The following is a 27,689-nucleotide window of genomic DNA, read 5'->3' as shown; positions in this document are numbered from 1 at the left end:
CAAGAAAGGATGGGAGCCAGAGGAGCAGGGAACAGGCTGCAACCATCAGGAGCGTTCCGAGGGGCCTCTGACACCTCCCTCCCCTTACTCATCCGAGCTCAGCAAATGCACAGGACAGTGGAGCTCTACGGTCAAGAGAAGCATCCCCTTGATACAAACTGCCCAGTTCCTAAAAGGTAATATCAACTTGTACTCATTCCAGCAACGTGAATGAGTTCCCCTCATCGCAATCCAATTCTAGGATTCCATCCTAAAGAAGCCAAAGATGGAGTCTAAGATTTCTATGCAAAAATATTCATCACAGCATTATTGATCACAGCAAAGGACCTACAACAATTAAAATCTTCAACATTGTGAAAATGGATAACTAAAGTAAGGTAGAGCAACTAAAATTTACTTCCAAAGATTTAAGGACACAGGAAATTCATTGTCATACTGTGTTAAATGAGAGGAAAAAACTAGGATATCAAGCTATATGACCACCAATTTTGTTTAAATATTACACATATGATATGCATTTTTAAATACTGAAAGGAAATTCAGAAACACATCAGCAAAGGCTAGCTCTGCTCTAGAGGGAAGGAAGAGATGATTTTTATTCTTCCTGTAGACTCGTTAGAGAATTGGTGTACATTACTTTTATATCAGAAAAAACAATAAACCTTTATTTTTAAATATGTCTACCCTAAAATCTCCATTTGAGATAGCAAAAGTCAGCCTTAGGAAAGTAGTGCTAAAGTTCAAGGCGAAGTCAGAGAACAAAGAGATTTATATCCACGCAGTAACTGCTTTCAAAAACTGCTTTCCCTCTACTTGGCTGCTACATCTACTTCACCACGCTTTGCAGGAAGCGCTACTGGAGAATCGCAATGGACCCATTCTCTCTCCCACCAGCAACGACTGTGCCTTCAACAACCTCTTACGTGCTTCTTACTTAGCATGAGGATCAAGGAACCCTAGCAGTGCAACGGTTATCGTGAGCACTCAGCCACTAACTGAAAGGTTGGCAGTTTGAACCTACCCAGTGCCTCTGCAGGAGAAGGTCACGGCGATCAGCTTCCATAAGGGTTACAGCCAAGAAAACCCTACGTGGCAGTTCTACTCTGTCACATGGGGTTGCTATGAGTTGAAAATGACTTGATGGCACCCGCCAGCAATTGCATGAGAATCATAGAGGAAAAGAGCCCTGCTGCCTTGTTTCAGAGGAAGAATTTTTTCTTGTAAAGCTATCAAAATGACTCAAAGTCAGCTACAAGATTCTGAAACAAATCATGAGTAATGTTCAGTAACCACGTATAAAAGTCACTTAGTTCTCATCAAGAATGAAGATAAAAATAAAATCTGTGAGTGCCACCTTGTGGCAAGCCTGACTACTACCACAACCAAGTAATGGGCCGTCTTCACCCATCCATCTCCAAGGTTCTTCTCCACCCCTGCACTCCACGAAGCACAGCCACTGAGGCATATATCCCACAATAGCCTACTACATTGAACATACGTTTCCCAAAGTGGCTGGTCCTACTCATTTTCAAAGATTTCTAGTTTAGATTCCAGAAATGCCTGTTTTGAGTGCCAGAAGAAGAAAATGCAGGATGAACACACGTCTTGTGGGCTGTTGCTTCCGGGCCACTTGGTGCACTGCTTCTGAGGTAAAGCCAGTGAGCACATACCATGTAGTGTCCTGAAGCAGGGACACAGGCTAGATACCTCCTCCCTCAAGAATATTTACGGACCTTACAAAGTTACGAAGAAAAAAGTTTTCCGTTTACAAGCAGTGAAACTTGTGCTTAGAAGTTTTATTTATCAATGTTAGAACAACCATCGCCAACTTAGGCACAATTCCAAAATAGAGCTCTTGTTGGATTCTGGTCATAAAATCTTTTCTTAAGCTTGTTAAGATCTTGTAAGATAAGAAAGTTTTCCTAATACTTTAGAAAAAGTTAATAATCACTAATAAAATGGTTTCATATTCAAAGTAGTAGCCTAACATTCTGAAATAGGAAACACTATCATTTTGAACATCTAAACATGTTAATTAGCATCAAATTGTTTTGGATCTTGGCGTCCCAGGCTTCAAATTTGATAGAGAAGTCCTCACGGTGCAACCTGACCAAATGACTCTGGGGGTGAATTAAGTGGTTAAAAGAGGTCAGTATCACAAATCTGATGGAACACAGAACACTCAAGGGACTTGATACTGATTCTGAAAAAAAAGATAATCTTCCTCTCAGAAGGAGATTAAGCTAAAACCTTGTGGGCAGGGGGGCTGAAACAAGCAGACAATGAAAAGCATGAAGGGAAAAGCAAAGCAAATGATCAAAGTTCTACTGGAAAATGGTGCTTCTCTCTGTCATACCCAGGTTGAAGACTTATTTCCAGAGAAGGATTTCCTGCAGTGTTGGGGGGAAGCATACAGCAGGAAGCTGCTGCTTTGGTCCTTGGACATGTAAAGGGGAACACTTTCAAGTATATAAAATGAACTGAAGGACCCAGATGGAATGGGTCCCAAGCAGGTGAGCTCTGGGACAGCCATCAGTTGAAGAAATTATGAGGTTAAACTGGGAAAATGAATATGACCCTTCATTCACTTCTCTAACCTCTGGAAGAAATTTTTGTCCCCTCCCGACCTGATGGGATTGATCATTTAGATGTGACAGCCCCATGCCAGGCAAGGAAGAAATATATTAACAACCTGGGAGTCCTGACAAGTCACTTTAAGGAGAATCTTTCATTTTCCCTCTGCTCAGGGAAAGCAAAAGAGGGACAGCAAACATAAGGCCAAAGCCTTCCTTGTCCACAAAAATAAGAGGGAGGAAAAAAAAAACTGACCCTGCCCAATTAAAATTCAAGTCTGTAAGTTCTCCTAAATAGAACGCTTGCTCCACCAGAAGCATCTTGGGGCTATTATGGGTTAGTTCTGAGTTGCGTCACTGAGGCTTTGACAATTAATGACATATTAAAATGGAAGAGGTGATTTCTCAACCTTGGGCCTGGCTTCCCACCTGTCCTAACCTGGGAAGGAAGCAGCTATCACGACAGCTTGATAAGCAGGTCCTCCCCGTATTTCCGGAGCAGCTTCTGATGGTTGTGGTCCACTGACCACTGCTGGGGCAGGTGCCTTGGCTGCATGGTGTCCAGGAAGTGCTGACGCCAGCGGCTCTCCAGCTGCATGAGGGAACGCAACCCGCCCTGGGAGTGGCACTGCACCACCTTCAGCCCATGGGGAACGTAGTTTTCATTGGAAATCCTGCCAAGGCACAAAGCACAAAGGGTCTGAGGAAAACAAGTATAGGATGGATTCCCAGACAGCTCCAAATGTTTGTCGTCGGCCATGGGGCTTCCACCAGGGTATGTGGGAGGTTGTCAGACCCTTAAAGAGCTGGTTATTTTAACATTTCCAAAACATCCTCTCTCCCACATCTTTTTTTTTTTTTAATAGTTTGATCATATCACACACAATCCAGCTGAAGGCATTTGGGGGTTCCCAGCTCTCCTTCTGGGATGGGCCCTACTGTCTGGCTTACAGTCGGTGAGCTCCAGGGCTGTCTGAAATGGGTAACTCAGTTACCAGCTCACCCTTTTTTCCAGCTATTTATTCTGAACCATACTCAGTATTTATATGAGACTGTTAAATCAGCCCACATGTTCCCAGTTTTCCATAACACGGTATACTACCTCAACGTAAACTGCAAGGTGGTACATTTCTGTACAGCCTTCTTTCTCACAAAAAGAATGCCAAACCACATCCATGATTTGGTTTGCCAAACACATCTAAGTGTCTCAGTCACAATGAAATGCTACCGTGGTTGCTCAGTTGTGTAGCTAATGCTGTTTAACAGGAAGATGAAGCCCTGCCTCCTTCCCAACTGAGCAAAGGCCTTAAAATCTGCTCTTATACTATGTGAAAGTGCTTTCACCTCCTGAGAATAAAGATTCCCTTTCTCAAGGAAGCACCCTGCCCACGGACTCTGGCATCCACGCCTCACTCTCAATCCTCCCTTCTAAGACCTACTACTCCAGCAATGTTAGTGCCCTCTAGGTATCTGCAGAAATGCTATTACTTACCTCACAAGTTTCCCACTAACTTGCCTATCTTTCCCCACAGAGCTGTTCTCCGTCCTAGATATCCAAGCCCAGCATTCATCTATCTAAGTCAGCAAGACGAATTTGTTAAAAAAGGTCTACGGCTGAGATAGGAAGTTTGGCTGTTTTAAGAAATACATTTGGAAATTGGTCAAAGAAGACGGTCTCACTAATTTTTAATATGATCTTGACAAGTTATTTAACCTCAGGATATCTAAATATAAAACTTGAAAAATAACATCTATTCTAAAACCTCACAAATTAGCTATGGGGATAAAATTCAATAATTTTTTAATAAGGGAAATTTTTTAAATGCAAGATATAATATTAGTAGCTATTAGAAATCTAAATCCTACTTCAGAAGGTTGTTATAAGAAATGATTAAGGCAATTTATACAAAACTTATTAGTTTAGTGCTACAAGATACAGTATACCTATACATATTTACTCAATAAATATTTGCTGCTATAATTAAAGGGTTTTTTTTTTTTTAATTGATTAAAAAAAAAAAACACTATAGGCAATAAGCATCACCATCCAGGTTTGGTGAAATTACCAGTTAAATTATTTCAATCCCTAGTACTGCTGAAAAATGTAACAGTTAGGAAGCAAAACTACACCCAGTAGTGTAGTGTTCTTATCATCTGATCCATGTGCCTGATCGTTTCTCAGGGCGATAAACTTCTCACTTAGAAACTTATGAATTACATCACATGAATTCAACTCTGAACTCAAAGGGACGCAGGGAGAAAGAAAGAGAAAAGAAATGTAAAGGGTAACAGCAAGTCTGCCTAACATTCCACTCGGTGGGTGAACACCCTGGAGTGCATGGGAGATAGGAAGCATGAATCCACTGGTCTCAAGTCCTACAGACCCACATAAGGTTGGAGACACAAAACCACATATAATACTGCACCAACAATTTCAGAGATGTGAAGGTATTTCTTGTTTTCATCTTATGTGCTGACGTTAGGAATTTACCTCTGCATACAACTCCACTGCATTTAACTCTAATGCTAATCAAGTAAATAAATGACTGGACATAAGTACATGACCCTAAAGGGTCAAGGGTTGATGCCTCATGAAAGAGAAGTCTCTTACGGAAAGCAAACATGGTATCAGGCAATGCACTGCACCTAAGTGGCGGACGCCCCCTTGCTGCCAAGCATTTTCACTAAGTAGGCAGAGTTAATGTCAATGGGTTACCCTCCATATGCCTTCTCTGACCACAACTGGAATAAGCTATACCTGGTCTCCAGGCTGGCAGCCTCTTGAAGCATCTCATCTGTGACTGTGTCTGTGTTATAAAACTCTCTGAGTGCTTGCAGCAGCTCCTCCTTTCGATGAGCAGGCAGGCTCTCTGCATTGAGCAGGGCCCTGGCTCCAGAGCGCACCTGCCGGCGCTCAGGATCTTCCAGCAGGCGCAAGCCCTCCTCAGAGCCAATGGGGGCCCGGTACTCCTTGGCCAGCTGCTGCTTCAAATGGTTGTCATAGTAGTTGGAGATGGCATGGCAGGAGGTACAGAGCAGCAGTACATCATGGGAGTTATGGTCCTTCATCTCAATGGGGAAGTGCTTCCGGTACTCATGTGGGATCACATTCTTTCTGGAACAAGCCAGCCCCAAAGGTGGTGTTCATTAACATGAGGTATATCACAGAAAACACACACACAGCAGAGCGAGGAAGCGGGATCCTGGGATTCTAATCTGGGCCTAAACATGACAGAAGCCTTGGGTGCCACAACCTGACAGAGATTACATAAAGGCAGTACTACCTGCTCCACTCTTGGCCCACTTACCTACCTGTGCTTTAGGTTCCTCTCTACTTGAAATAAGTGCAGACCACCTGCTGTCAGGCTTCAAATGGGGGGCCAGGAGTGGGGAGAGGTCAACAACCTTTGAGAAGGTGGCTGTGCCCCAAGAAGGAAAAGTATCATAGAAATGAAAAGATATTCTAATGGTCTTTTCTAGGAAACAACCCTCTCGAAGCATGTAGTGGGTAACCTCTACTCCTGAAATTCTGGACCGTCATCTGAGGAATCCCCTACCCTGAGATCATTTCCCTGGTTCACCAAGGTCCATCATTATTTTCTAAGGAGAACCAAGCTCTCAGGAAAAACTTTTGCAGCGACAACTACTTGTCTCCCTTTGCAGGGGGTGAGAGGAGGATACTGAACAGAAGCCAAGAAAGTACAAGTCTCTGGGTACGCAGGCCCAGTGGGCCTACTCACCTTCCAGGGAAGGGACCCTGACATTAAATAGTGTTCCTCCCCAATGCCTTCAGGTCATCTAGATAACTCCATGGATGGTACCTAGGCTCAGAAAGCATGCTAAGCCACTCAAGGGAGGATTATAAGGACACAGAGAGGACAGAGCTTCTGAAAGAACTGGTCTCTGACCCTTCATGAGCAAAACGGTACTATTCTCTCCATAGCCGACTGTTACTAAGAATAGAAGTGTGTTCCAGAAACTAAAAACTGGGCTCAGGAGGAGCAGGCGCTACTATGGCAAGGCCAGGCTAAGTGTCTATGCAATCAGGGAGACCAAGATGCTGTCTAGGGATAAGCCTCTCAGCCAAGGTGGGCAAACTCAAGCCAAGGTCCCTGAGGGGCCTGCCTGTAGCTACAAAACCACTTTCCATCTGAGGCAGAGGATTAGGGCAGCCCAACACCACACTCACCGGATGTAGGAGTCTCTCTTGCCACACACCACACACAGGTTCTCTTTAACCATCAAGTAATAGTCCCCTGGGGATTCAGGTCTTCCTGCAGGTTCAAACTGAAGCTTGACCACAAAAGGCTCTTCACTCACCAGCACTTAGAGAAAAGATGAAGCTTTAGTGTTTGACTGCCCACCTCTTCCCGCAGGTAAGTACAACCTTGATTGTGCTCTGCTCCAGACTCTGTCCTGGCAGAGATCACTATTTCTCAGTTTGGAATAACCCAGTCCCATGTGCCTCAAGGTCTTTCTGCTTTCTTCTATCCACCCTCTCCCTTATCTCACTCCCCTGCCCTGCCAGCATGCACAGGCACCTAATTATAGATGAAATATGACAGCTGAATCTCAAACCTCCAATGCCTTTGTCCAGGTACCACTGGGCTTTTCTCCGATCACAAGTGCAGAGGGGCTGTCCGTCGGGAGCGTGGAGAAAGCAGTTATCATAGAGGGGTGACTTTCTGCAGGGAAGGGAGAAATAAATCTCAAACTGAAAACTGTTTGTTAAGGTATCATTTGCCTTCCCTTGCTTTCTTCTGGGTAACCCAAACTATTCTCCGCACTAAGACCAAACATAGCCATTATGGGGTGGCGGGGAAACATAGGGCAAGAAACAACATCTGGTCTTCCATCCGCACTGGGCTAGGAAAGAGAACTAAAAGTCAATCAGATACTTTATGCCTCTAGCTTTTTACATTTATGGATTGGGATATTAGGAGTGGGCTGAGTGGTGTTTACATAGTTCTGCCGAGAAAGAAAACAGGAAGAGAGCAACAAGAAAACTGTCTGATAACCGTCAGATTAAACAAAGTAAATTTAAATTAAAGAAGTTCAAACTAAGGTACTGTGTTTTTATGCATATAATGCATGCCTTCTATGTTTATTTGCCAACCACTCCCTGTTGCAGTAAAAAAAAATATAGCACAGTGCAGTTAAGGAAATACCTCATGGGGGTAGGGGGGAAGGGAGCGGTTGACAAACAAAAGTAGAAGGCACATGTTATTTTCGAGAAAATAGGGTAATGAGGGCCATGTGGACTTATTTCCGGCTCATAGGCAACAGTTGCTTTAATTATCCAATTCCTAAAGGCACTTTGCTTGCTACAGGGACCAAGCTTCCACTTCAAGTACTGGTTGGTCATCTTTCTGTTGTGCAGATAAGTTGTGCAGGAAAATTCTCATTGGTTAGTGAGTAACACTGGCTTCATACTGGATACCACTTGGAATGATCAAAGAGCAAATGGACAAGGAATCAGACGATGCATTTCTCCTGAAAAGTATGAGGCACCTCATGCTATTCCTTTCACACTTATCCTGAACAAGCAAGGAAGAATTACTATCCCCTCATTTATAGTTGGAGAAGTTACAGATCTAAGATCACATCAGGTCCGTCACAAAGCTGGACAAAGTTCTTATTTCCACTTCCAACTGGCCAAAAAATATATATATATAAGAAAAGGAAAAAGGAGAAAAACACAAAAATAAATTTTAAAAAATTGCTACAAATGTCACTGAAGAAAAGGAAAAGTAAAACGAAACCCTGGAGACCTAAGGTGAGACATCATGCCTTTTGCTGGAGCAACGTCTAACTCGACAGGGAACAACTCGGTTACCTGGCAGAATAACCCACTCCCAGGGGTTTTCTTTTATGTTTTCTGGGGTCTCTCCCTTGGTGGCTGCCTGGCACCGTTCCATCCATCTTAGACTTCTTATTTCTTGATTTCTGCTGAGATTCTGTTGCTTCCCTATTAACGTCTTCTCCCAATCTGATAATTCCTTTGCTTCTGAATGGGATGTCTACCACATCCTGACATTTCTCCAAGACTTTCCTCCAGCCAGTGTAGCCACTGTTTCCTTCTAGAGTTGAATTCCTAGAGAAAGGGTATCCAAGAAGATGGAGAAAGAGAGCCACTGAAATCTGGGCATCCCTGGCAGCATAAATTACCTGAAGAGAAAAGTCAGAGATCAGTGGAATCTGGGAGGCAAGCCTGAGAGAACAGCATCAAAGTCAATCACAAAGACATAGAGAACTTTCAGGATCCTAACTCGAAATGCATGAATAACCTAGGCACCAAGTATTTTAAAAAAACTTTTTATTTTGAAAAATTTCAAACTATTCAGAAGTATTTTTGAATATATTTTAGAATAGTATAATGAACTTTCATGTTCCCTGTGTATGTTTTTAACTAAAATAGCTAAAATGTCTTAATCTAAATGCTCAAAAACCCTTATGTATATAAACCAGTCAGGTTTCTTTCGGTTTGTTACCAATTCAGCAGAACAGATTTTTCTCACGTTTTCTTTTTTTTGGGGGGGGTGGGGGGGAGGGTGGTGGTGGGTGTTGGTTTACGAAGATCTGACAATGACTAAATGAAATTCCCTTTGGGGGCACCCAGCCCCTAGAATAGCTGAAACCATGATTCATTAACAGGCCCGTGTGACTGTCAATCAGAAACAAGCTGCCATACATGTTGAAAACAGGCTTCAAATATGAGTGTCAAATCAAAAATCACACAGGCCCATTCTTGGGCTTTATTTATTAATGGTAAGTCATTCTCCCAAGCAACTGGGAATGGGCAGCTGGTCCTAAATAAAAGTAGTCCAAACTAAGATCAATAGCTTTTCCTAACAAAGGGTTTAAAGACTTTAGAGTTCCTTTAGTTTACCTTTAAAAACCAAGTCTGGTAAATAATTCTATTAGTAAGAATTTTTTGTGCTTTTAATACTACATCAACATCATAATCATATTCATTATTATATAATGCAGGTTTTTTTTTCTCCTTTTTAAAAACTATATGCAACAGAATGAAACAAGTTTGGATAACATCTTCCACCCAGCAGTTCACGTATCTGTCAGAAAATTATCTTCCACAGGAAAAGAGTGTGCTTGAATGTGAAGAGTTCAAAGTGCTTTTTAACACATCATTTTCAAATGATAAATAAACCAAGGCACTTTCAACAAATGATGCTGGGACAACTGGATGCCTACATGCAGAAGAATAAAGCTGGATACCTTCATATCACACACAAAAATTAGCTCAAAATGGATGACAGACCTAAATGTAAGAGCTAAAGCCATAAAACTTAGAAGAAAACACAGAAGTAAATCTCCATGACTTTGGATTAGGCAATGATTTCTTGGATATGACACCAAAGGCATAAGTGATAAAAGGAAAAACAATTGACTTCATCAAAATTAAAACCTTTCATGCTTTAAACGATACCATCAAGAAAGTGAAAAGACAACACAGAGAATGGGAGAAAATATTTGTAAATCATACCTGGAAAGGAATCTGTATTCAGAATATATAAAGAACTTTTACAACAATAAAAAGACAAACCCGTTAAAATTCGTTGCCATCGAGTCGATGCCGACAAGCAACCCAATTTAAAAAAGGGCAAAGGATTTGAATAGACATTTCTCCAAAGAAGATATACAAATGGCCAATAAGCACAAGAAAGGATGCTCAACATCATTAGTCATCAGGGAAATACAAATCAAAACCACAATGAAGGAAGGAGATTTGCCATGAGACCAGGAAAAACGAATGGTGCCTGGCTACCATTACCGAACGTTTTGCTCAAGGACCCAATGGATGTATAGTGATAAAAGGGAGGAAAAATGTAGAACAGAACTTCAAATTCTTATGCAAACCAGACTTACTGGATCCACTGAAACTGAGGGAACCCTCAAATCTATTGCCTAGAAATAATCTTTAAACCCTGAACCAAAATTATCCCATGAAGTCGTCTTTAAACTAAACAACAATGTAGCTCAACTAATTAAAGAATGTTTGCCTTGAGCATTGCATTCTTTTAAAGAATTATCTATATGAGATCAAACTGACAACCATAACTCTAAAGCACAGATGAGAGCTTTAAGGAGCAGGAAATCTAAGTTAATGGTGGTAAAACAAAAATGTGTAGAGATAATGAGAATGTTGGCACAATGTGAAGTATGTAACCCATGTCACTGGACTGTACATGTAGAAATTGTTTAGTAGGTGTATGTTCAGTAATGTACACTTTCACCAAAAGTTATTTTTTAAAAAAAGAGAAGGAGATCAAATATCTTTCCAGACATGCAGGGTGTCATAAATGTACTTCCCATGCTCCCTTTCTCAGGAAGCTATTATGAAAGTACCCCACCAAAACAAGAAATGAAAAAGCCATGGAAACTAGAAAACAGAGGACCTAATATGTGAGAGCCATTAGTCAGCAGCACCTCAGTGGTAACTGTTAAGGGAATCACAAGTCGATGGTAAATGAAAGTCCCAGGATAAGAGCTGCCTGGACTGTGAAACATTTCATAACATGGAGGAACCTGGAAGGCATTATGCTGAGCGAAATTAGTCAGAGGCAAAAGGACAAATATTGTATAAGACCACTATTATAAGATCTTGAGAAATAGTAAAAACTGAGAAGAACACATACTTTTGTGGTTACGAAGGGGGGAGGGAGGGACGGAGGGAAAGGGTTTTTTATTGATTAATTAGTAGATAAGAACTGCTTTGGGTGAAGGGAAAGACAACACTCAATATATGGAAGGTCAGCTCAATTGGACTGGACCAAAAGCAAAGAAGTTTCCGGGATAAAATGAATGCTTCAAAGGTCAGCGGAGCAAGGGCGGGGGTCTGGGGAACATGGTTTGAGGGGACTTCTAAGTCAATTGGCAAAATAATTCTATTATGAAAACATTCTGCATCCCACTTGGAAATGTGGCATCTGGGGCCTTAAATGCTAACAAGCGGCCATCTAAGATGCATCAATTGGCCTCAACCCACCTGGAGCAAAGGAAAATGAAGAACACCAAGGTCACACGACAACTAAGAGCCCAAGAGACAGAAAGGGCCACATGAACCAGAGACCTACATCATCCTGAGACCAGAAGAACTAGTTGGTGCCCGGCCACAATCGATGACTGCCCTGACAGGGAGCACAACAGAGAACTCCTGAGGAACAGGAGATCAGTGGGATGCAGACCCCAAATTCTCATAAAAAGACCATACTTAATAGTCTGACTGAGACTAGAGGAATCCCGGTGGCCATGCTCCCCAGACCTTCTGTCGGCACAGGACAGGAACCATCCCCGAAGACAACTCATCAGACATGAAAGGGACTGGTCAGCGGGTGGGAGAGAGATGCTGATGAAGAGTGAGCTAATTATATCAGGTGGACACTTGAGAGTGTGTTGGCAACTCTTGTCTGGAGGGGGCAAGGGAGGATAGAGAGAGAGGGAAGCTGGCAAAATTGTCAAGAAAGGAGAGACTGAAAGGGCTGACTCAATAGGGGAAGAGCAAGTGGGAGTACGGAGTAAGATGTTTGTAAACTTATATGTGACGGACTGATTGGATTTGTAAACGTTCACTTGAAGCTTAATAAAAGTTAATAAAAAATAAAAAAAAAAAAAGCTGCCTGGAGTGCAATCAGTCCTGAGAGGAGCAGGATGACAGAGAGCTAGAGCAGGAGCGGCTCCAAGGGAAAATGAAACTAGTAGATTATCTGATATGTCTGAAGGAGAGAAGATCTACAGTTACGTTCAAGAGTCTGGGATTGAAACAGTTAATAGGTACACAGAAAACTAAGCAAACAAAAATACACATTATTACTCCTGGGAAAAGGAAAACTTGTGTAAGAAAAAACTTAATTAGCGCTTACTATGTGGCTCAGTTATAAACAACAATGTAAATACTGGATGTTGATCTAATAGAAAAAATTATGTTGTGTTTGGGGGTGGATCGTGCACCAGCATGATCTCCCACAGCAAGAAGTCAGAAGGTAACATCTACAAATGAATGAAAACAAAAGAGTAATATATGCTATAATTTAGGTATATACTGGTAATTACTAAAAGAAAGAAATGGTAATTACCAGAAAGAAACAAAAGTGGTTGCCTAGGAAAAGATGGAAGAGGATTGGGAATAAAAAGAGGTAAAACAGGGAATTAGTGTTTCTTATTATAAGTCCTCATGTGGAACATGTACATGGACCAAGAGTCAATTGTTCAAACAGAGCAAGGTGATGCTGCATGGTTTAAAATCAGGAAAGGTGTGTGTCAGGGTTTTATCCTTTCACCATACCTATTCAATCTGTATGCTGAGCAAATGATCCCAGAAGCTGGACTGTATGAAGAAGAATGTGGCATCAGGATTGGAGTAAGACTCATTAACAACCTGCTATATGCAGATGATACAACTTTGCTTGCTGAAAGTGAAGAGGGCTTGATGAAGATCAAAGACTACAACCTTCAGTATGGATAACACCTCAACATAAAGAAAACAAAAATCCTCACAACTGGACCAATAAGCAGCATCATGATAAACAGAAAATATGGAAGTTGTCAAGAATTTCATTTTACTTGGATCCACAGTCAGTGCCTATGGAAGCAGCAGTCAAGAAATCAAACGTATTGCACTAGACAAATCTGCTGCAAAAGACTTCTTTAAAGCGTCAAAAAGCAAAGATGTAACCCTGAAGACTAAGGTGTACCTGGCCCAAGCCATGGTATTTTCAATTGCCTCATATACGTGTGAAAGCTAGACAATAAATAAGGAAGACCAAAGAAGAATTGACACCTTTAAATTATGGTGTTGCTGAGGAATATTGAATATACCATGAACTGCCAGAAGAATACAAATCTGTCTTAGAAGAAGCACAGCCAAAATACTCCTTAGAAGTGAGGCTGGTGAGCCTTCATCTCCTGTACTTTGGACATGTTATCAGGAGGGACAAGTTCCTGGAGAAGGACATCATGCTTGGTAAAGGAGAAGGTCAGTGAAAGAGACGAAGACTCTCAATGAGATGGACTGACATAGTGGCTGCAATGGTAGGCTCAAGCATAGCAACGATATTGAGGATAGTGCAGGACCAGACAGTGTTTTGTTCTTTTGTACGTAGGGTTCCCATGAGTCAAAGCTGGCTCCATGGCATCTAACAACAAACAACAACATAGTAAGTCTTATAACATTATGGATTTTTAAATTACACATTTGTATTCACAACTTAAAAATATACATCTTCTATACCAATGTTCACGGTAGCATTATTCACAATAGTCAAAAGGTAGAAACAACTCAAGAAAGTGTCCATCAACAGGTGAATGAATAAACAAAAAATGTGGTATATACATACAATGGGATATTATTCAGCCATAAAGAGAAATGAAGTTCTGATACATGCTACGTACGACAGAGATGAACTTTGGAAACATTCTGCTAAGTAAGCCAGACACAAAAAAATATTATGTGATCTCATTTACATGAAATAGAATAGACAAATACACAGAGGCAGAAAGTAGATTACTGGTTACCAGGGACTCAGGACAGGAGTGGGGAGTTATTGCTTAACGGGTATAGAGTTTCTGCTCGGGGTAATGAAAAGTTCTGGAAACAAACAGTCGTGATGGTTGCACACCACTGTGTGATTAATGCCACTGAACTATCCACTTGAAAATAGTTAAAATGGCAATTTTTATGTTGTGTATAAAAATAATAATAATAATAAAAAGAGGCAATCAAGGCTGAATAACAACAACAGCAAAACCAAAACAGTCCTCCATTGTGGTATAATAGCATGTACTGAGTGAATATAATTAATTAAACTCTGCATCCAAAGCTTAAAGAAAAAGATACATCCCGGCAAATGAGGGCCGGCTAAGGCATGGTAAGGGCAACCACACTCTCCTGGCACCCCTGAACCCACTATTCAGAAAGAAGACTATACTGGCTAGAACACCAGCCTTACTCAGTATGGCTTTTGTTTGCTCCTTAAAGTAGACTAGAAGCACCTACTTTGAGCTAAGGACTGAGTGAGTGATGGCAGATTTATTTAACCCCACAATCTGTGAGATAATAAACACCTTCATTTTACAGATTTAAAAAACAGAGTCATTTGTCCAAAGTTACAAAAGCAGCTCAATCGATTTGAACTTCATGCTTAGCTATATTTCCAATGTATCACTGCTTTCCCCTAGGCCACCAAAACTATTTAATCCTGAGGTAATCTTTCTTTCTAAAATAAGATCTAAACATTTTATACTTATTTTTTCCTAAACTACTCAAGTGAAGGCAGCACTAGAAGTTGAGTCCACATGCACAGCACTATCATTCTTTGTGTGTTAATATTTAGAAATGAAGACACTTTATAGAAAACAAAAAATTGCATTTTCTGAAATGCCTGTCATATAATAAGTGTTCGAATATATAGATGTGTATATATATGTGTGTGTGTGTATATATAGATATATAAAATAAAGACTTTGACTCTTTTATTTAAGTGGCATCCACATTATTATTGACCACTTATCTTGAGTATCACCAGACAATGAGCATATTTCAAGGCATCTCAGTCCAATATTTGTATTTGGAGATTAGAATTCTGAAAACAATTACACTTCAGAAGCAATGACTCTTCCATTTTTTTAGCTACTCTGATAAGAAGTACCTGGTCTTCAGTAAGATTCTCAGCATCCCAGTTGCTGCAACGAAGCAGTAGGGACTTGTCAAGGGGAAAGTTCAAAACAGTCTCAGCGAGTGATTTCAGACTAAGCCCATTACAGAGCAAACTGTCTCTATAAGAAATGAATAAAATCGTGTATCAAAAATGGGCAAAGGACATGAACAGGCAATTCAGAAAAAGATACAAAAATAGCCAATAAACAGATGAAAAGCTATTCCATCTCACTAAAAATCAAAGAAAAGAAAAGAAAAATGATATATAATTTTTCATCTATCGGGTTACAAAGATTGCTTAAATCAACCATATACAGAATAAATGGAACATGAAGAATCAAGCACTCTCATCTAAAAATCATGGGCTGTAAATTTTTACAACCTTTACACAATACATTTGACAATAAATGGTTATCAAAATTTTGAACATGGAAAATTCTCTAACAGTTCCATTTCTAGGAATTTATTCTAAGGATAAATGTACATAACAGAATCTTCATTGCAGCAATATTTATAGTAGCAAAGAACTGGAAAAAACCAAAATGCCCATCAACAGAAGACTGGTTAAATATCCATGCAATGTAATTCCATATGCTATTTGGCATAGTGGTTAAAGAGCCAGGCTGCTAACCCAAAGGTCAGCAGTTTGAGTCTATCAGCTGCTTCCTGAAAACCCTATGGGGCAGTTGTACTCTGTCCTAGGGTCGCTATGAGTCAAAACCAACTTGACAGCAATGGGTATTTAAGATAGGGAGCCCCTGTGGTACAGTGGTTAAGAGCTCAGATGCTAAACAAAAGGTTGGCAGTTCAAATCCACCACTCACTCTTTGGAAACTCTATGAGGCAGTTCTACTCTGTCCTATAGGGTCATTATGAGTCAGAAATAGACTTGATGGCAATGGGTTTGGTTTAGTTTATTTAAGATAGGAATGTGGATCTATATTTATGGATGTGAAAAGATGTCCATAACATATTAAGTAAAAAAAGATTGTGAAAGGAAATATATACTATGGGACCATTTACATAAGTACATATATTCATATAAAGTGTGTGTATGTGATTCCAGGTGTGTGAGAGAGGAAGCATAAGAGACAAAAGAAAAGATATTAATCAAATGTTAACAGTGATGTTACCTCTGAGTGTAGGATTTTGGGTGATTTTACATGTTCTTATGGATTGAATTGTGCCCCCCCAAAAATGTGTTGTAAATCCTAACTTCTATGCCCATGATTATAATCTCATTTAGGACTGGGCTTTGTTATGTTAATGAGGTAGGATTAGCATAGGGTGTGTTTTGAATTAATCATTTTTTGAGATATAAAGGACATTAAACAAGAAAGTTAGGGAGGAGAGATGGGGTAAGGTCCGATAAAAAGACACATGGAGCTCTCCAAGAAACCAGGAACCAGAAGCTGAAGAGACAAGGATCTTTCTCCAGGGCCAAAAGAAAGCCTTTCCCTCAAGGCAGAACCCTGAATTCAGACTTTCAGCTTCCTTAACTGTGAGAAAATAAATTAATGTTTGTTAATGCCATCCACTTGTGGTATTTCTCTTATAACAGCACTAGATAACTAAGACAGAATTTGGTACCCAAAGAGTGGGGTGCTGCTCTAACAGATTCCTAAAATGTGGAAGCAGTGGAAGCAGTTTTGGAATTGGGTAATGGGTAGAGGCTGGAAGAGTTTTAAGGTGCCTAATCGTAAAAGCTTAGATTGCCTTGAAGAGATTGTTGGTAGAATTATGGACACCAAAGGCAATTCTGGTGAGGGCTCAGAAGGAAGTGAGGAGAGCAACAGAGAAAGTCTCTATTGTCTTAAAAAAATACACATGGCACCAGCAACAGGATGTTGCTAGAAATGTAGATGTTAAATGTGCTTCTTGTGAAGCTTTAAAAGAAAATGAAGAACATGTGATGGACGATGGAGGAAGCGTGATGCTTTTTATGCAGTGGCAAAGAACTTGCCTGAATTATGTTTAAATGTTTCATGGAAGGTAGAACTTGTAAGTGATGAACCTGGATATCTGGCTGAGATTTCAAAGTAAGAGGGCTGTGTGGTTTCTCCTTGCCACTTACAGGAAAACATGAGAGGTAAGAGATGGACTTAGAGATGAACTGTGCAAAATGAAAACAGAACTTAAAGATTTGGAAAATTTTGTTGTACAAACTAAGCGCATGTGTCCTAGAATGTTCATCAAAGATGTGGTTACCCTATCTTTTGTTTAAAAAATTAAGCCTATGACTCATGGATCTAACCAACTACCACAGTGGAAAACTCAACAGCTTAGACTGAAGGGACAGAGAAATAACAAAAGGAAAGAACGCTGTCTGCCTCTTGAAATTGTACAGGCAGGAAACAGGCCAAAGGAGCTACATCTATGGGCCTCCATGAAAAGGAAAGGATCATCCCTGGAGCAGCACAGATATCAGCAGAACTGTTGGAAGGAGCACAAGAAGCAGAGCCTTCTAGGTTTCAAAGGGTGGGACCATGGTCTCCTGAATCCCAAAGGGTGGGGCCACAGCCTCCTAGGCTTCAAGGAGTTGGATCTTCACCAATTGGGTTCTGTACTGTGGGGCTGCCATTCAGGTGTATAGGGCGATGGGGCTGCCATCCAAAGCTGAGGGGGTGAGGCAGCCATGCCCAAGAGGCAGAAGAATGGGGCCTTCTAGGGCCAAGGGAGCAGGGTTGCCACTCAGATGGACTAGGAGAATGGGGCCACCTAAAGCCAAGGGAGCAGAGTTGTTGTCCCAGTGGGCCTGGATGGCAGAGCTAAAACCCAGGGCCAAGGGGTATCCACCCAGAACCTAGAGAGCATAGCAGGGCCATTGCCCAGATGGTCTGAGAAAAGAGGGGATTATTTTCAAGACTTGAAAACTAATTTAAATTGTTCTGCTAGGTTTGGGACTTGCTTGGTACCTATTATCCTTTCTTTCCCTCCAATTTCTCCCATTTGTAATGGAAATACCTACCTTGTGCCTGTTTCACCATTGTACTTTGGGAACAGATAATTTGTAGTCTAGATTTCACAGGTTCACAGATGAAAAGCAATTTTTTACCCCAGGATAGAATATGCCTAAAGTCTTACCCATATTTGATTTAGATGCTGCAGAAGATGATATTTTAGACTTGGAGTTGATTTAAGACTGTTGGGATTATGTGATGGGGTGAACGTGTTTTGCATGTGGGAAGGACATGAATTTTGGGGGGCTAAAGAATGGAATGTTATGGGTTGAATTGTGTCCCCCCAAAATATGCATTGTAAATCCTAACCTCTATGCTTATGGTTATAATCCCATCTGGGAATGGGCTGTCTTTATTATGTTAATAAGGCAGGATTAGTGCAGGATGTGTTTTGAGTTAATCTCTTTTGATATATAAAAGAGATGAAACAAGTAAACCAGGAAGGAGAGATAGGATAAGATAGATAACAAGACACATGGATCTCTCCAAAGAACCAGGAACCACAAGTTGTAGAGACGAGGACCTTCCTCTAAAGCCAACAGAGAGAGAAAGCCTTTCCCTCGAGCTAGCGTTCTGAATTCGGACTTCTAGCCTCCTAAACTGTGAGAAAATAAATTTGTTTGTTAAAGCCATCCACTGCCAGTATTTCTATTACAGCTGCACTAGATAACTAAGACTTAAGTTCTTTACGTTTCTCTATATTTGCATCTGGTAGTGTTTGTATATTACTTTTCAAATTTGAAAAGTAATAAGGCTGTGTTCTTTAAGGGGCGAAGGAACAATACAGCCAAATAACCTATTCTTTCTGCTCTTTGGGAGTCCCTGGGTGGAATAAAAGATTAATGTGCTTGACTGTTAACCAAAAGGCTAGAAGTTTGAATTCACCCAGAGGGGCCTCAGAAGAAAGGCCTGGTGATATACTTCTGAAGAATCAGCCACTGAAAACCCTATGTAGCACACTTCCACTCGGACACACACAGGCTTGCCACGAGTCAGAACAGACTCAGTCGGACACACACAGGCTCACCACGAGTCGGAACAGACTCAGTGGCAGCTGGTTGGTTGGTTGGTCTGCTCTTCAAAAACTTTACTGATTAAAACACCGTCAGGGTAGTAAAAAAAAAAAAAATTCATTAATCCAAGGATCAGAGACTTCTACCAGGAGATAAATGTGCAATTAAGAACACATCAGACTTCAAAAGTGAAGCTGCCTTCTTGGTTACCAAGTGAGAGGCTACCAGTTTTAGAGCAGGAGGCTTGGAGTTGGAGGTTCACATCAGTGTTACAAAATGCAGTATTCTCTTAGGTACTGCGGGGAATGAAATCATTGTAACGATGAAGAAAAGAAAGTCTTCCCTTACAAAGCAAGCAGTAAACCGACAGATCTCATCACCTTCAAAAGGCAGCACTAACTAAGAAGTACAAAGAGGTCCAGACAAACTTAGGTAAAATATATAACCTGTGAGTTGATTCCAGCTCATAGCACCCTATAGGACAGAGCAGAACTGCCCCATGGGGATTCCGAGGCTGTAATCTTTAAGGAAGCTGACTGCCTCTTCTTTCTCCATGGATCAGCCTTTTGGTTGGCAGCTGAATGCTTAACCACTGCACCACCAGGCCTCTAAAGTATACGAGGTCCTATATAAATGGAAATTGAGGATTTATGGAGCACTTAAAACTTCCTTTTGCTTTATTAAAAATTAGAAAAATAATGAATATGCTATTAAAATTTGAAACAATAGAGAGCACAATGGATGAAAAATCAAAGTCCTTTGCCCTGCACTTCCATTCCGTGGGATTAACTGCTCTTAACAGTACATTGTGGCCCTTCCAGACTATTTCTATGCACAAATAAATAAACAGGTGGTTAGATAGAGGAGTGGATATAATTTTCTGGTATTTTATTGTTGTTCTGCAACTTGCTTGATTCACTTAATGTATCATGGTCCTTTCATGACAGTAACTACAAATGCACTTATTTCATTCTTTGTAACAGCTGTGTAGTTTTCTAAGCCTGGATATACCACCACACCCCATCCCCCCACCCCCCCCAGAAAACAATATTTAATTTCCAGTTATTTAATTCCGTTTAGGTCATTAGTCTTTTTATTTTTAATGTCCTATTTGGGAAGGTTTCACATCTCTTGAAGATGAATTAAAACAAAGTGCTAACTTTGCCACTTCAAAATTTCACTAGAAAAAACTTCAAAATTATGAACAATTTCCATAATAAATAATGTTTGATTAACAGATAATAAAAGTAACGAGTATGAAGACGACAGCATTACCAGAAAATATTTTGCTCCTCCCGAAAGTCAGCTGAAAGTAACAACTACTCATCATGGCAAACATCTAGTAGCTAACAGTGCTAAGTTCTTTGCACAATATGTTAAACTTGTTGCATTACAGTGTAGAAAAGTCATAAATATGGACTTTATATTAAATATACTGTATTTAAAATAAAAATTTCAAAGACATTATATAGGTCAAAAAACCCCACCTGCAGCCCCAATTCAGACTGTCTATAACCTACAGCCTACAGAGATACCTTATTAATATTCCATCTAAAAAGATCAGTTCTAGATAACTGAAGTTTTCTCAGAAGATGGAACGTTTCCTCACAAAGTCAATATGCATCTGAGAAACCTCCTGGCTTCCAAATAATTTCAGATATTTCATTAATGATTTCCAGGAATCTACAAATCTTGCTAAAACATTTGCCCCATTGCTACAGATATCCCAGCACGCATACACACCACACCTCTGCCTCATGGCTAGGTATCGGAGGTCCAGATATCCCTTAACAACGAGGCCATAATCCTCTAGGAGCTTGCTGGCATCTTCTGAACATCCCACTCCAACTTTTAAAATGGTGCCATCTGCCAAGATGTCCAGTAATGTTCTTGGTAGTGTTTTTCCTCCACGGATCAGCTTGGGCAAGCGAACCAAAACACAGAGGCCACTTGGAGAGGCCATCTGTAGGAGTGACAGAGGACTGACTCTGCCTTCCAAATTCACCTGCAACAGAGGAAGACAGCCACAGTTTACATCTAGCACAGCAGCAAGTGTCTAAGAGGCACATCCTTATCTTCCCAAAGGGAGAATGTGACCAAATTTTGTGTTCAAATATAGGGATGAGTCTACGCTAACAAATTCGATGGACTCTGTGAACCAGCAACATAGGCAAAGGCTACCAAGGCCCAACCTCCATAGCCTGAAATGTGAGCCATCCAGAAATAGTGACCAGCTGACACAGAGTTGCTCTGGGACACACATTGGCAGTCATACTAAACATACTGGTTATAAAAAGCTAAGGGGGGAAAAAAGGATAAGGAGCAATACACCAAATGATGAACTTTTTTTTTTTTTTTTTATCCAGACTCTAATGCACTTGCTAGCCAACCCAACTCATTTACTTATCACCACTGCTTTAAGATCCAGATTTTTTTTATTTTATTGTGGTAAAATATATGTAACATAAAATTTGCCAATTTTAACTATTTTTATGTGTACAATTCCATACCATTAATTTCATTCACAGTGTTGTACCACCATCACCACTATGTGTTTCCATCACCCCATGCAGAAACCCTGTACCCATTAAGCAATCACTCCCCATTACCCCTGCCCCCACCCGCTGGTAAACTTCAATCTGCGTCGTGTCTCTATACATTTGCCTATTTCAGATATTACATGGAAGTGGAATCATATAATATTTGTACTTTTGTGTCTGGCTTATTTAACTTAGCATACTGTTTTCAAAGTTCAAGATCTGGATTTTTAAAAAGAGGAACAAAATACAGTACTGTAAATAAGTTGTTGTTAGTTGCTGTCAAGCCAATTCCAACTCATGGCAACCCCACGTGTGCAGAGTAGAACGGGTCCATAGGTTTCCAAGGCTGTGACCTTTTGGAAGCAGATCACCAGGCCTGAAGTAGTACTTACCAATATAATAAAATTCTGGCAGCACAAAGCACTTTCTCAGCATTTCCCACAGACAAATGTTGCTTATAAAAGAAACAATGTTTAGCTAGGATCCTTATATTTTAAGAGATAAAAGTAACTTTATATATTAACTGATCTAGGTTTAATCTCTTTGGAAGCAAAAATAAGCTTAAGAAAACACTAAAAGTTAAGGAAGCATCTCCAGAAAAATGTACATATAAAATTCACATACAATTTCAAGGGATTAAAGAAAGATTCCCTAAAGCCATCCATGGAACTCAGATTAAGAACCCAGTAAATTCCAATTCTTCTCATTTCCCAGGAGAGGGAACTGTAGGCCTACAGGTGAAAGCGGACTGTCCAAACACGCAAGTCGGACTGTCCAAACACGCAAGTTAACGGCAAAGCCAGGACAAGAACCCAAACTGCCCAATTTCTAGAACAGTAGTTCTCAATCTGAAGTGATTTTGCACCCCAGGGGACATTTGGCAATGTCTGGGGAAGCTTTTGGCTGTCACAGCATGGGGGTGGAAGTTGAGAAACCCTGCTCTACGGCAATGTTGTTCACTCACTACCATACTACCTGTGCTAGGCACTATACCAGGTATCACTGTGGATATAAGGTTATATGAAATATGGTCCCTGCCTTAGGCATTTATAGCCTTTTAGGTGGGGTAGGATACACACAAACTCACATACACACACACAGAAAATGACATGATAAAGACCAAAGGAGTGGTCCAAATAAAGTGCCACAAGTGATCGGTAAAGGCCTATTTCATAACATCACAAAGAATTACCATTAACAGCAAGATTCTGGAGAGCCCTGGTCCTCAGCCTTGACTTCAATGCTGAGTAAAACCATGGTTTAACTCACAAAAAGGCTTCCCCTTCTCTGGCACTGCTTCATCAGTGAGAGCTATTTCCATATACCTCAAATGAACTCCATGTCAGTTTGATCTCTACAGTGTCCATTTTGGTGGGCTCAGCTAGGGTCAAAAAGGTCCACAAGAAAGTTGACTAGTGGTTCCTGTTGTGTAACAATTCATCTAGATGTGGCCAAATCTGCTTATTTATGAATGAATAGTTCTCTCCCTCTATAATACCCACCCTCCATGAAAAAGCTACAAATCTTTACTTCTAATACGTAGCACCACTCATTTGACATAAAATGAACTGCAAATTCCTACGACTGGATCTTTCCACCTTTTTAGTCAGGCCCCACTGCCTAAAATATATTAAATCAGTAACACAGACAGACAGACAGACAGGTAAGCTCGGGTGTCATTTTAATAGTGGTATAGTTTTTGGATTCTGCTTAAGATCCAGTGTATTATGATCAACGTTTTCCCACTAGGAATCCAAGTGTTTGTAATTCCATATGCATACTCAGAAGAATAATGCTTCTACCAGAATCAATTTAGCCTAAAGAATAAGGTATCTACAGTCTTCGTTGCTCATATTTCACCCTTTTGCTTCCTAATGTCTTTTTCCCTTGCCATTGCTTACTACTCATGAAAACAATGGAACTCTTTGCTTACCAATGTTGTATTTATTAGAAAAAAGGGAACATTTTCATTTCCTTAGCATTATTTAATCCAGTGGTCTCTAATTTTTTTTTTTTTTTTGACATTTGAAATTCAGGTAAGTTTATTTAAAATGAAAACATTCTTAAAACTGTATTTAGAGATAAGACTTGTTATAAAAAGCATAAGATTATTTCTAGGTAAGGTAGAAATATTTCTAGGTTATCAAGAGCAGATATGACTTTGGACTTTATTCTTTAAAAAAATTTTAGAGAGTGGAGGAAAAATAGGTTATTTACAGAAAACAATATCTACATATGTACTCAGAGGTACAAGTTTGGTGACAGAACGACTTAGGTACATGCTGGCATCTCAAAAGCAGTTCTTGAAGAGCTTTGTTTTATTTTCTTGGATTTTAAGTGTGCCTCGGATCCTTCTTCATCCTCGATCCTGGGAGCCAAACTGCAGTTTAAGTATCCCATATCAGCAATTTTACACACTCCAACAAGCAGTATATCAGAAGACATACTGAGTGTTACTGTAGGAGAGAGTGGAGTGGCTTTTATAAAGAAGTTCAGGTACCAAGTGCAAAAGTTGGCTGAGCTGGCTCATTCATCTCTATGGTAACAGCCTCCTCCTCTTTATCAACATTACTTGTTCATGACAATATTTCCAAGTTCTCCACTTAAAGAAAATTTCACTCCAATTTTTGCACAGGAAATGACAACAGCATCTCCAATATGACTGAGATGTTCGCATATACGAGCAAATTCACCAGAAGGGATCTTTACTGCACAGTTATACTCCTGTTCTAGAATTCCAAGTTGTTCAACATCTAAATCCATTAACTTCATTTCATAGCCTGAACTTTTTCTTGGTTTGATGATTCAAATACTAGTCCCAGGGTGTCCATATTATCTTCAACCCTTAGTGTAATGATGTCTTTGCTGCCAGCACATTTTAGTATTTTGGGCGAACTGGTGAGGTTCACCCCCATGGCCGGGTTGTTTGTTTTTATTAGTCAAGCCATATAAAAAATGTTTGGGACATACACAATACATATGTATATTTATAAACTACATACATGTAGTACTCTACTAATGTATTATATACATTATTAAATATACATAAAAGTAGAAATTTAAAATGAATGAAGCTGTCAATCGTTATTGATAAAATTTCTAACACTTTTTTCTGTACTTCAGTGATTCATTTAGAGAGAACTGATTTAGAGATCCTCCTTCCTGAGGGCCAACAGATAATCCATTTTAGCTTTAGAAGCTGATAAACTCTGAAAAGGACTGTGATTCTTCAAATGAACCTGTGAGGCCAGCAAAGGGTAGCGAATGATCTGAGACCATCCAGGATTGAGCAGGCTAAATAGCTGAGAACCCCTAGTGTGTGTGTCAGTTAAATTTAGACAATGGCTTTCAAACAGGAAAGAGCTTGCCCTGTTCAAACAACTGAATGAGGACACAATGTGGCTGCAGAGGAGTAAGAGGAGGATGGGAAGAGAGTGGAGAGGAGACAAAATCAGAGATGTTGAGAGATGCCAGAGCTGAAAGTGCTTGTATTTAAGACATCTGCATGGTATTCTAAGCAATGGAAGGGTTTTAAGCAGAAGAGTGACAAGATCTGATTTGCATTTTTGAAAGATCACTTTGGCTACTGTATGGAGAAGAGATTGTAGGGGCACAAAATGAAAGCAGGAAGCCAGTCAGGAGACTACTGCAATAGTCCAGATTAGATACTTAAAGCTTGAACTACGGAGGTAGTAGAGGAGATGTAGAGAAATGGATTAAAAATATATTTTGGAGTTAACACCAATAATACTCCTAAGTAGGAATCAAAAAGAAACCAAACCCATTGCCATCAATTCCGACTCATAACAACCCTACAGGACAGAGTAGAACTGCCCCATAGGGTTTACTACACTGTAATAGTTAAGAGTTCAGCTGCCAACCAAAAGGTCGGGAGTTTGAATCCACCATATACTCCTTGGAAACCCTAGGGGGCACTTCTACTCTGTCCTACAGGGCCGCTGTGAGTTGCAATCGACTTGATGGTGATGGGTTCAATGGGTTTTAATCTTTATGGAAGCAGACTGCCATATCTTTCTCCCATGGAGTGGCTGGTGGGTTTGAACCATCAACCGTTCAGTTAACAGCCAAGCACTTAACCACCGTGCCACTAGGGTTCCTTCTTAAATAGGAAGGGAAGGATTAATAGTAAGGAAAAGGGAATGGACCTCAAGCTAAGGATGGCTTGGGAAGGATGCTCTTGGGAAAATGACCTTCACTTCACTCAATCTTCATTGCACCAGTTATTTACACCTGTTAATCAAAGGCAAAGCCGTATGTAGCCAGTTTCCAGAAGAGAGCGAGCAGGAGTCAGAGGGCTAGAAAGGTATATTAACATAACTCCCACCTCCTTCCCCAGGAGAAAGGCAACAACAGCTTCTAAAACATGGCGAATCCTCACTTTATACAGGTGATTTATCCACAACCACACATCACCAGGGTAACTCAGGGGGATCTGGACAACCGTATCTCTACCTGGTAGCAGGCTGTGTTATTTCCTGCTTTATGTAACCATTACTTTGAATTTCCATATATGTTGCCATTTAAGTAAAATTTTCCCACTATCATCATTTACTGCCCCTTGCACAAAGTGGTAGCTAACTCATAAAACTAACTGTACTTACAGTAGATATTTTATCTATTCTGTGTTTTTGGACATTGATGTTGACTTGAAATTCAGAAGTTACAGTCCATTTTTACTGAGGACCTCCTTTCCTCAAAACAGCCTTGAGGAATAGAAGGAGGTCTGCTATTATCTTTTCACTTTGTTATTATTATTTTACCATTTTTTAAATTGTACTTTAGATGAAGGTTTACAGAGCAAACTAGCTTCTCATTAAACAATTAATATACATATTGTTTTATGACATTGGTTACCAACCCCACAACATGTCAACACTCTCCCCTTCTCTTCCCCATTACCAGTTTTCCTGTCCCCTCCTGCCTTCTCGTCCTTGCCTCTGGGATGGTGTGTCCATTTAGTCTCAGTTTGTTTTATGGGACTGACTAATCTTTGGCTAAAAGGTGAACCTCAGGAGTGACTTCATAACTGAGCTAAAAGGGTGTCGGGGGGCCACACTCTCAGTATTTCTCCAGTCACTGTCAGTCCAGTAAGTCTGGGTGTGCGTGTGTGTGTACGCGTGCATGTGCGTGTGTTCTTAGCTGGCCACTCACAAGCTTTCAAGACCCCAGATGCTTGCCACTCAACAAAGTAGAATGTAGAATATTTTCTTTATAAACTATGTTATGCCAAGTGAGCTAGATGTTCCCCAAGACCATGGTCCCCACAGCCCTCAGCCCAGTAATTTGGTCCTTCAGGGAGTTTGGATGTGTCTATAGAGCTTCCATGACCTTGCCTTGGACAAGTTGTACTGGCTGCTGCCTGTGTACTGTCTCACCCTTTAACAAAGTTATCTATTGCTTATTCAGTGTTTTTCCCTCCCACTCTTTCCATCCCTTGTAACCATCAAAGATTGTTTCTTTTTGTGTGTAAACCTTTCCATGAGTTTTTAGAGTAGTGGTCTCATGGAATATTTGTCTTTTTGTGATTGACTTATTTCACTCAGCATAATACCCTCCAGATTCACCCACATTGTAAGATGCTTTACAGATTCATCATTGTTTTGTCATTGGGTAGTATTTGTCCATTCATCTGTTGATGGTTACCTAGGTGGTTTTCATCTTTTTCCTATTGTGAACAATGCTGCAGTGAACACAGGTATGCATATGTCTATTTGTGTGATGGCTCTTATTTCTCTAGGTTATATTCCTAGGAGTGGGATTGCTGGATCATATGGTATTTCCATGTCTAAATTTTTTTAAGGAAGTGCCATATTGTTTTCTAAAATGGTTGTACCATTTTGCATTCCCACCAGCAGTGCATAAGAGTTCCAATCTCCCTGCAGCCTCTTCAACATTTGTTATTTTTTTTT

At 40.4% G+C, this 27,689-nt stretch overlaps 1 protein-coding gene and 1 pseudogene across 2 annotated transcripts in view; both read right to left on the bottom strand.

Annotated features, from left to right (window-relative positions):
* Positions 1-606: 606 nt before the first annotated feature.
* EXD2 (exonuclease 3'-5' domain containing 2) overlaps positions 607-27,689 on the bottom strand; it is a 53,437-nt gene continuing 26,354 nt past the window's right edge. Inside the window, exons 4-10 of one of the 2 annotated variants that reach the window (XM_049898254.1) lie at positions 20,968-21,224; positions 15,239-15,365; positions 8,410-8,741; positions 7,152-7,258; positions 6,763-6,898; positions 5,332-5,688; positions 607-3,247 (exon numbers count right to left, since the gene is read on the bottom strand). In XM_049898254.1, coding sequence (XP_049754211.1) covers positions 3,031-3,247; positions 5,332-5,688; positions 6,763-6,898; positions 7,152-7,258; positions 8,410-8,741; positions 15,239-15,365; positions 20,968-21,224 — 1,533 coding nt within the window. In that variant the 3' untranslated portion in view covers positions 607-3,030. The remainder of the gene's footprint in view (positions 3,248-5,331; positions 5,689-6,762; positions 6,899-7,151; positions 7,259-8,409; positions 8,742-15,238; positions 15,366-20,967; positions 21,225-27,689) is intronic. The other variant, XM_049898255.1, reaches the window with a different exon arrangement.
* On the bottom strand, positions 23,961-25,648 carry LOC126084061 (proliferating cell nuclear antigen-like; annotated as a pseudogene).

The sequence above is a fragment of the Elephas maximus genome, chromosome 10 (assembly GCF_024166365.1).
Source record: "Elephas maximus indicus isolate mEleMax1 chromosome 10, mEleMax1 primary haplotype, whole genome shotgun sequence".
Lineage (NCBI taxonomy): Eukaryota > Metazoa > Chordata > Mammalia > Proboscidea > Elephantidae > Elephas > Elephas maximus.
The sequence above is the reverse complement of the archived record's forward strand: the minus strand, read 5'-3'. Positions and strand labels throughout refer to the sequence as shown.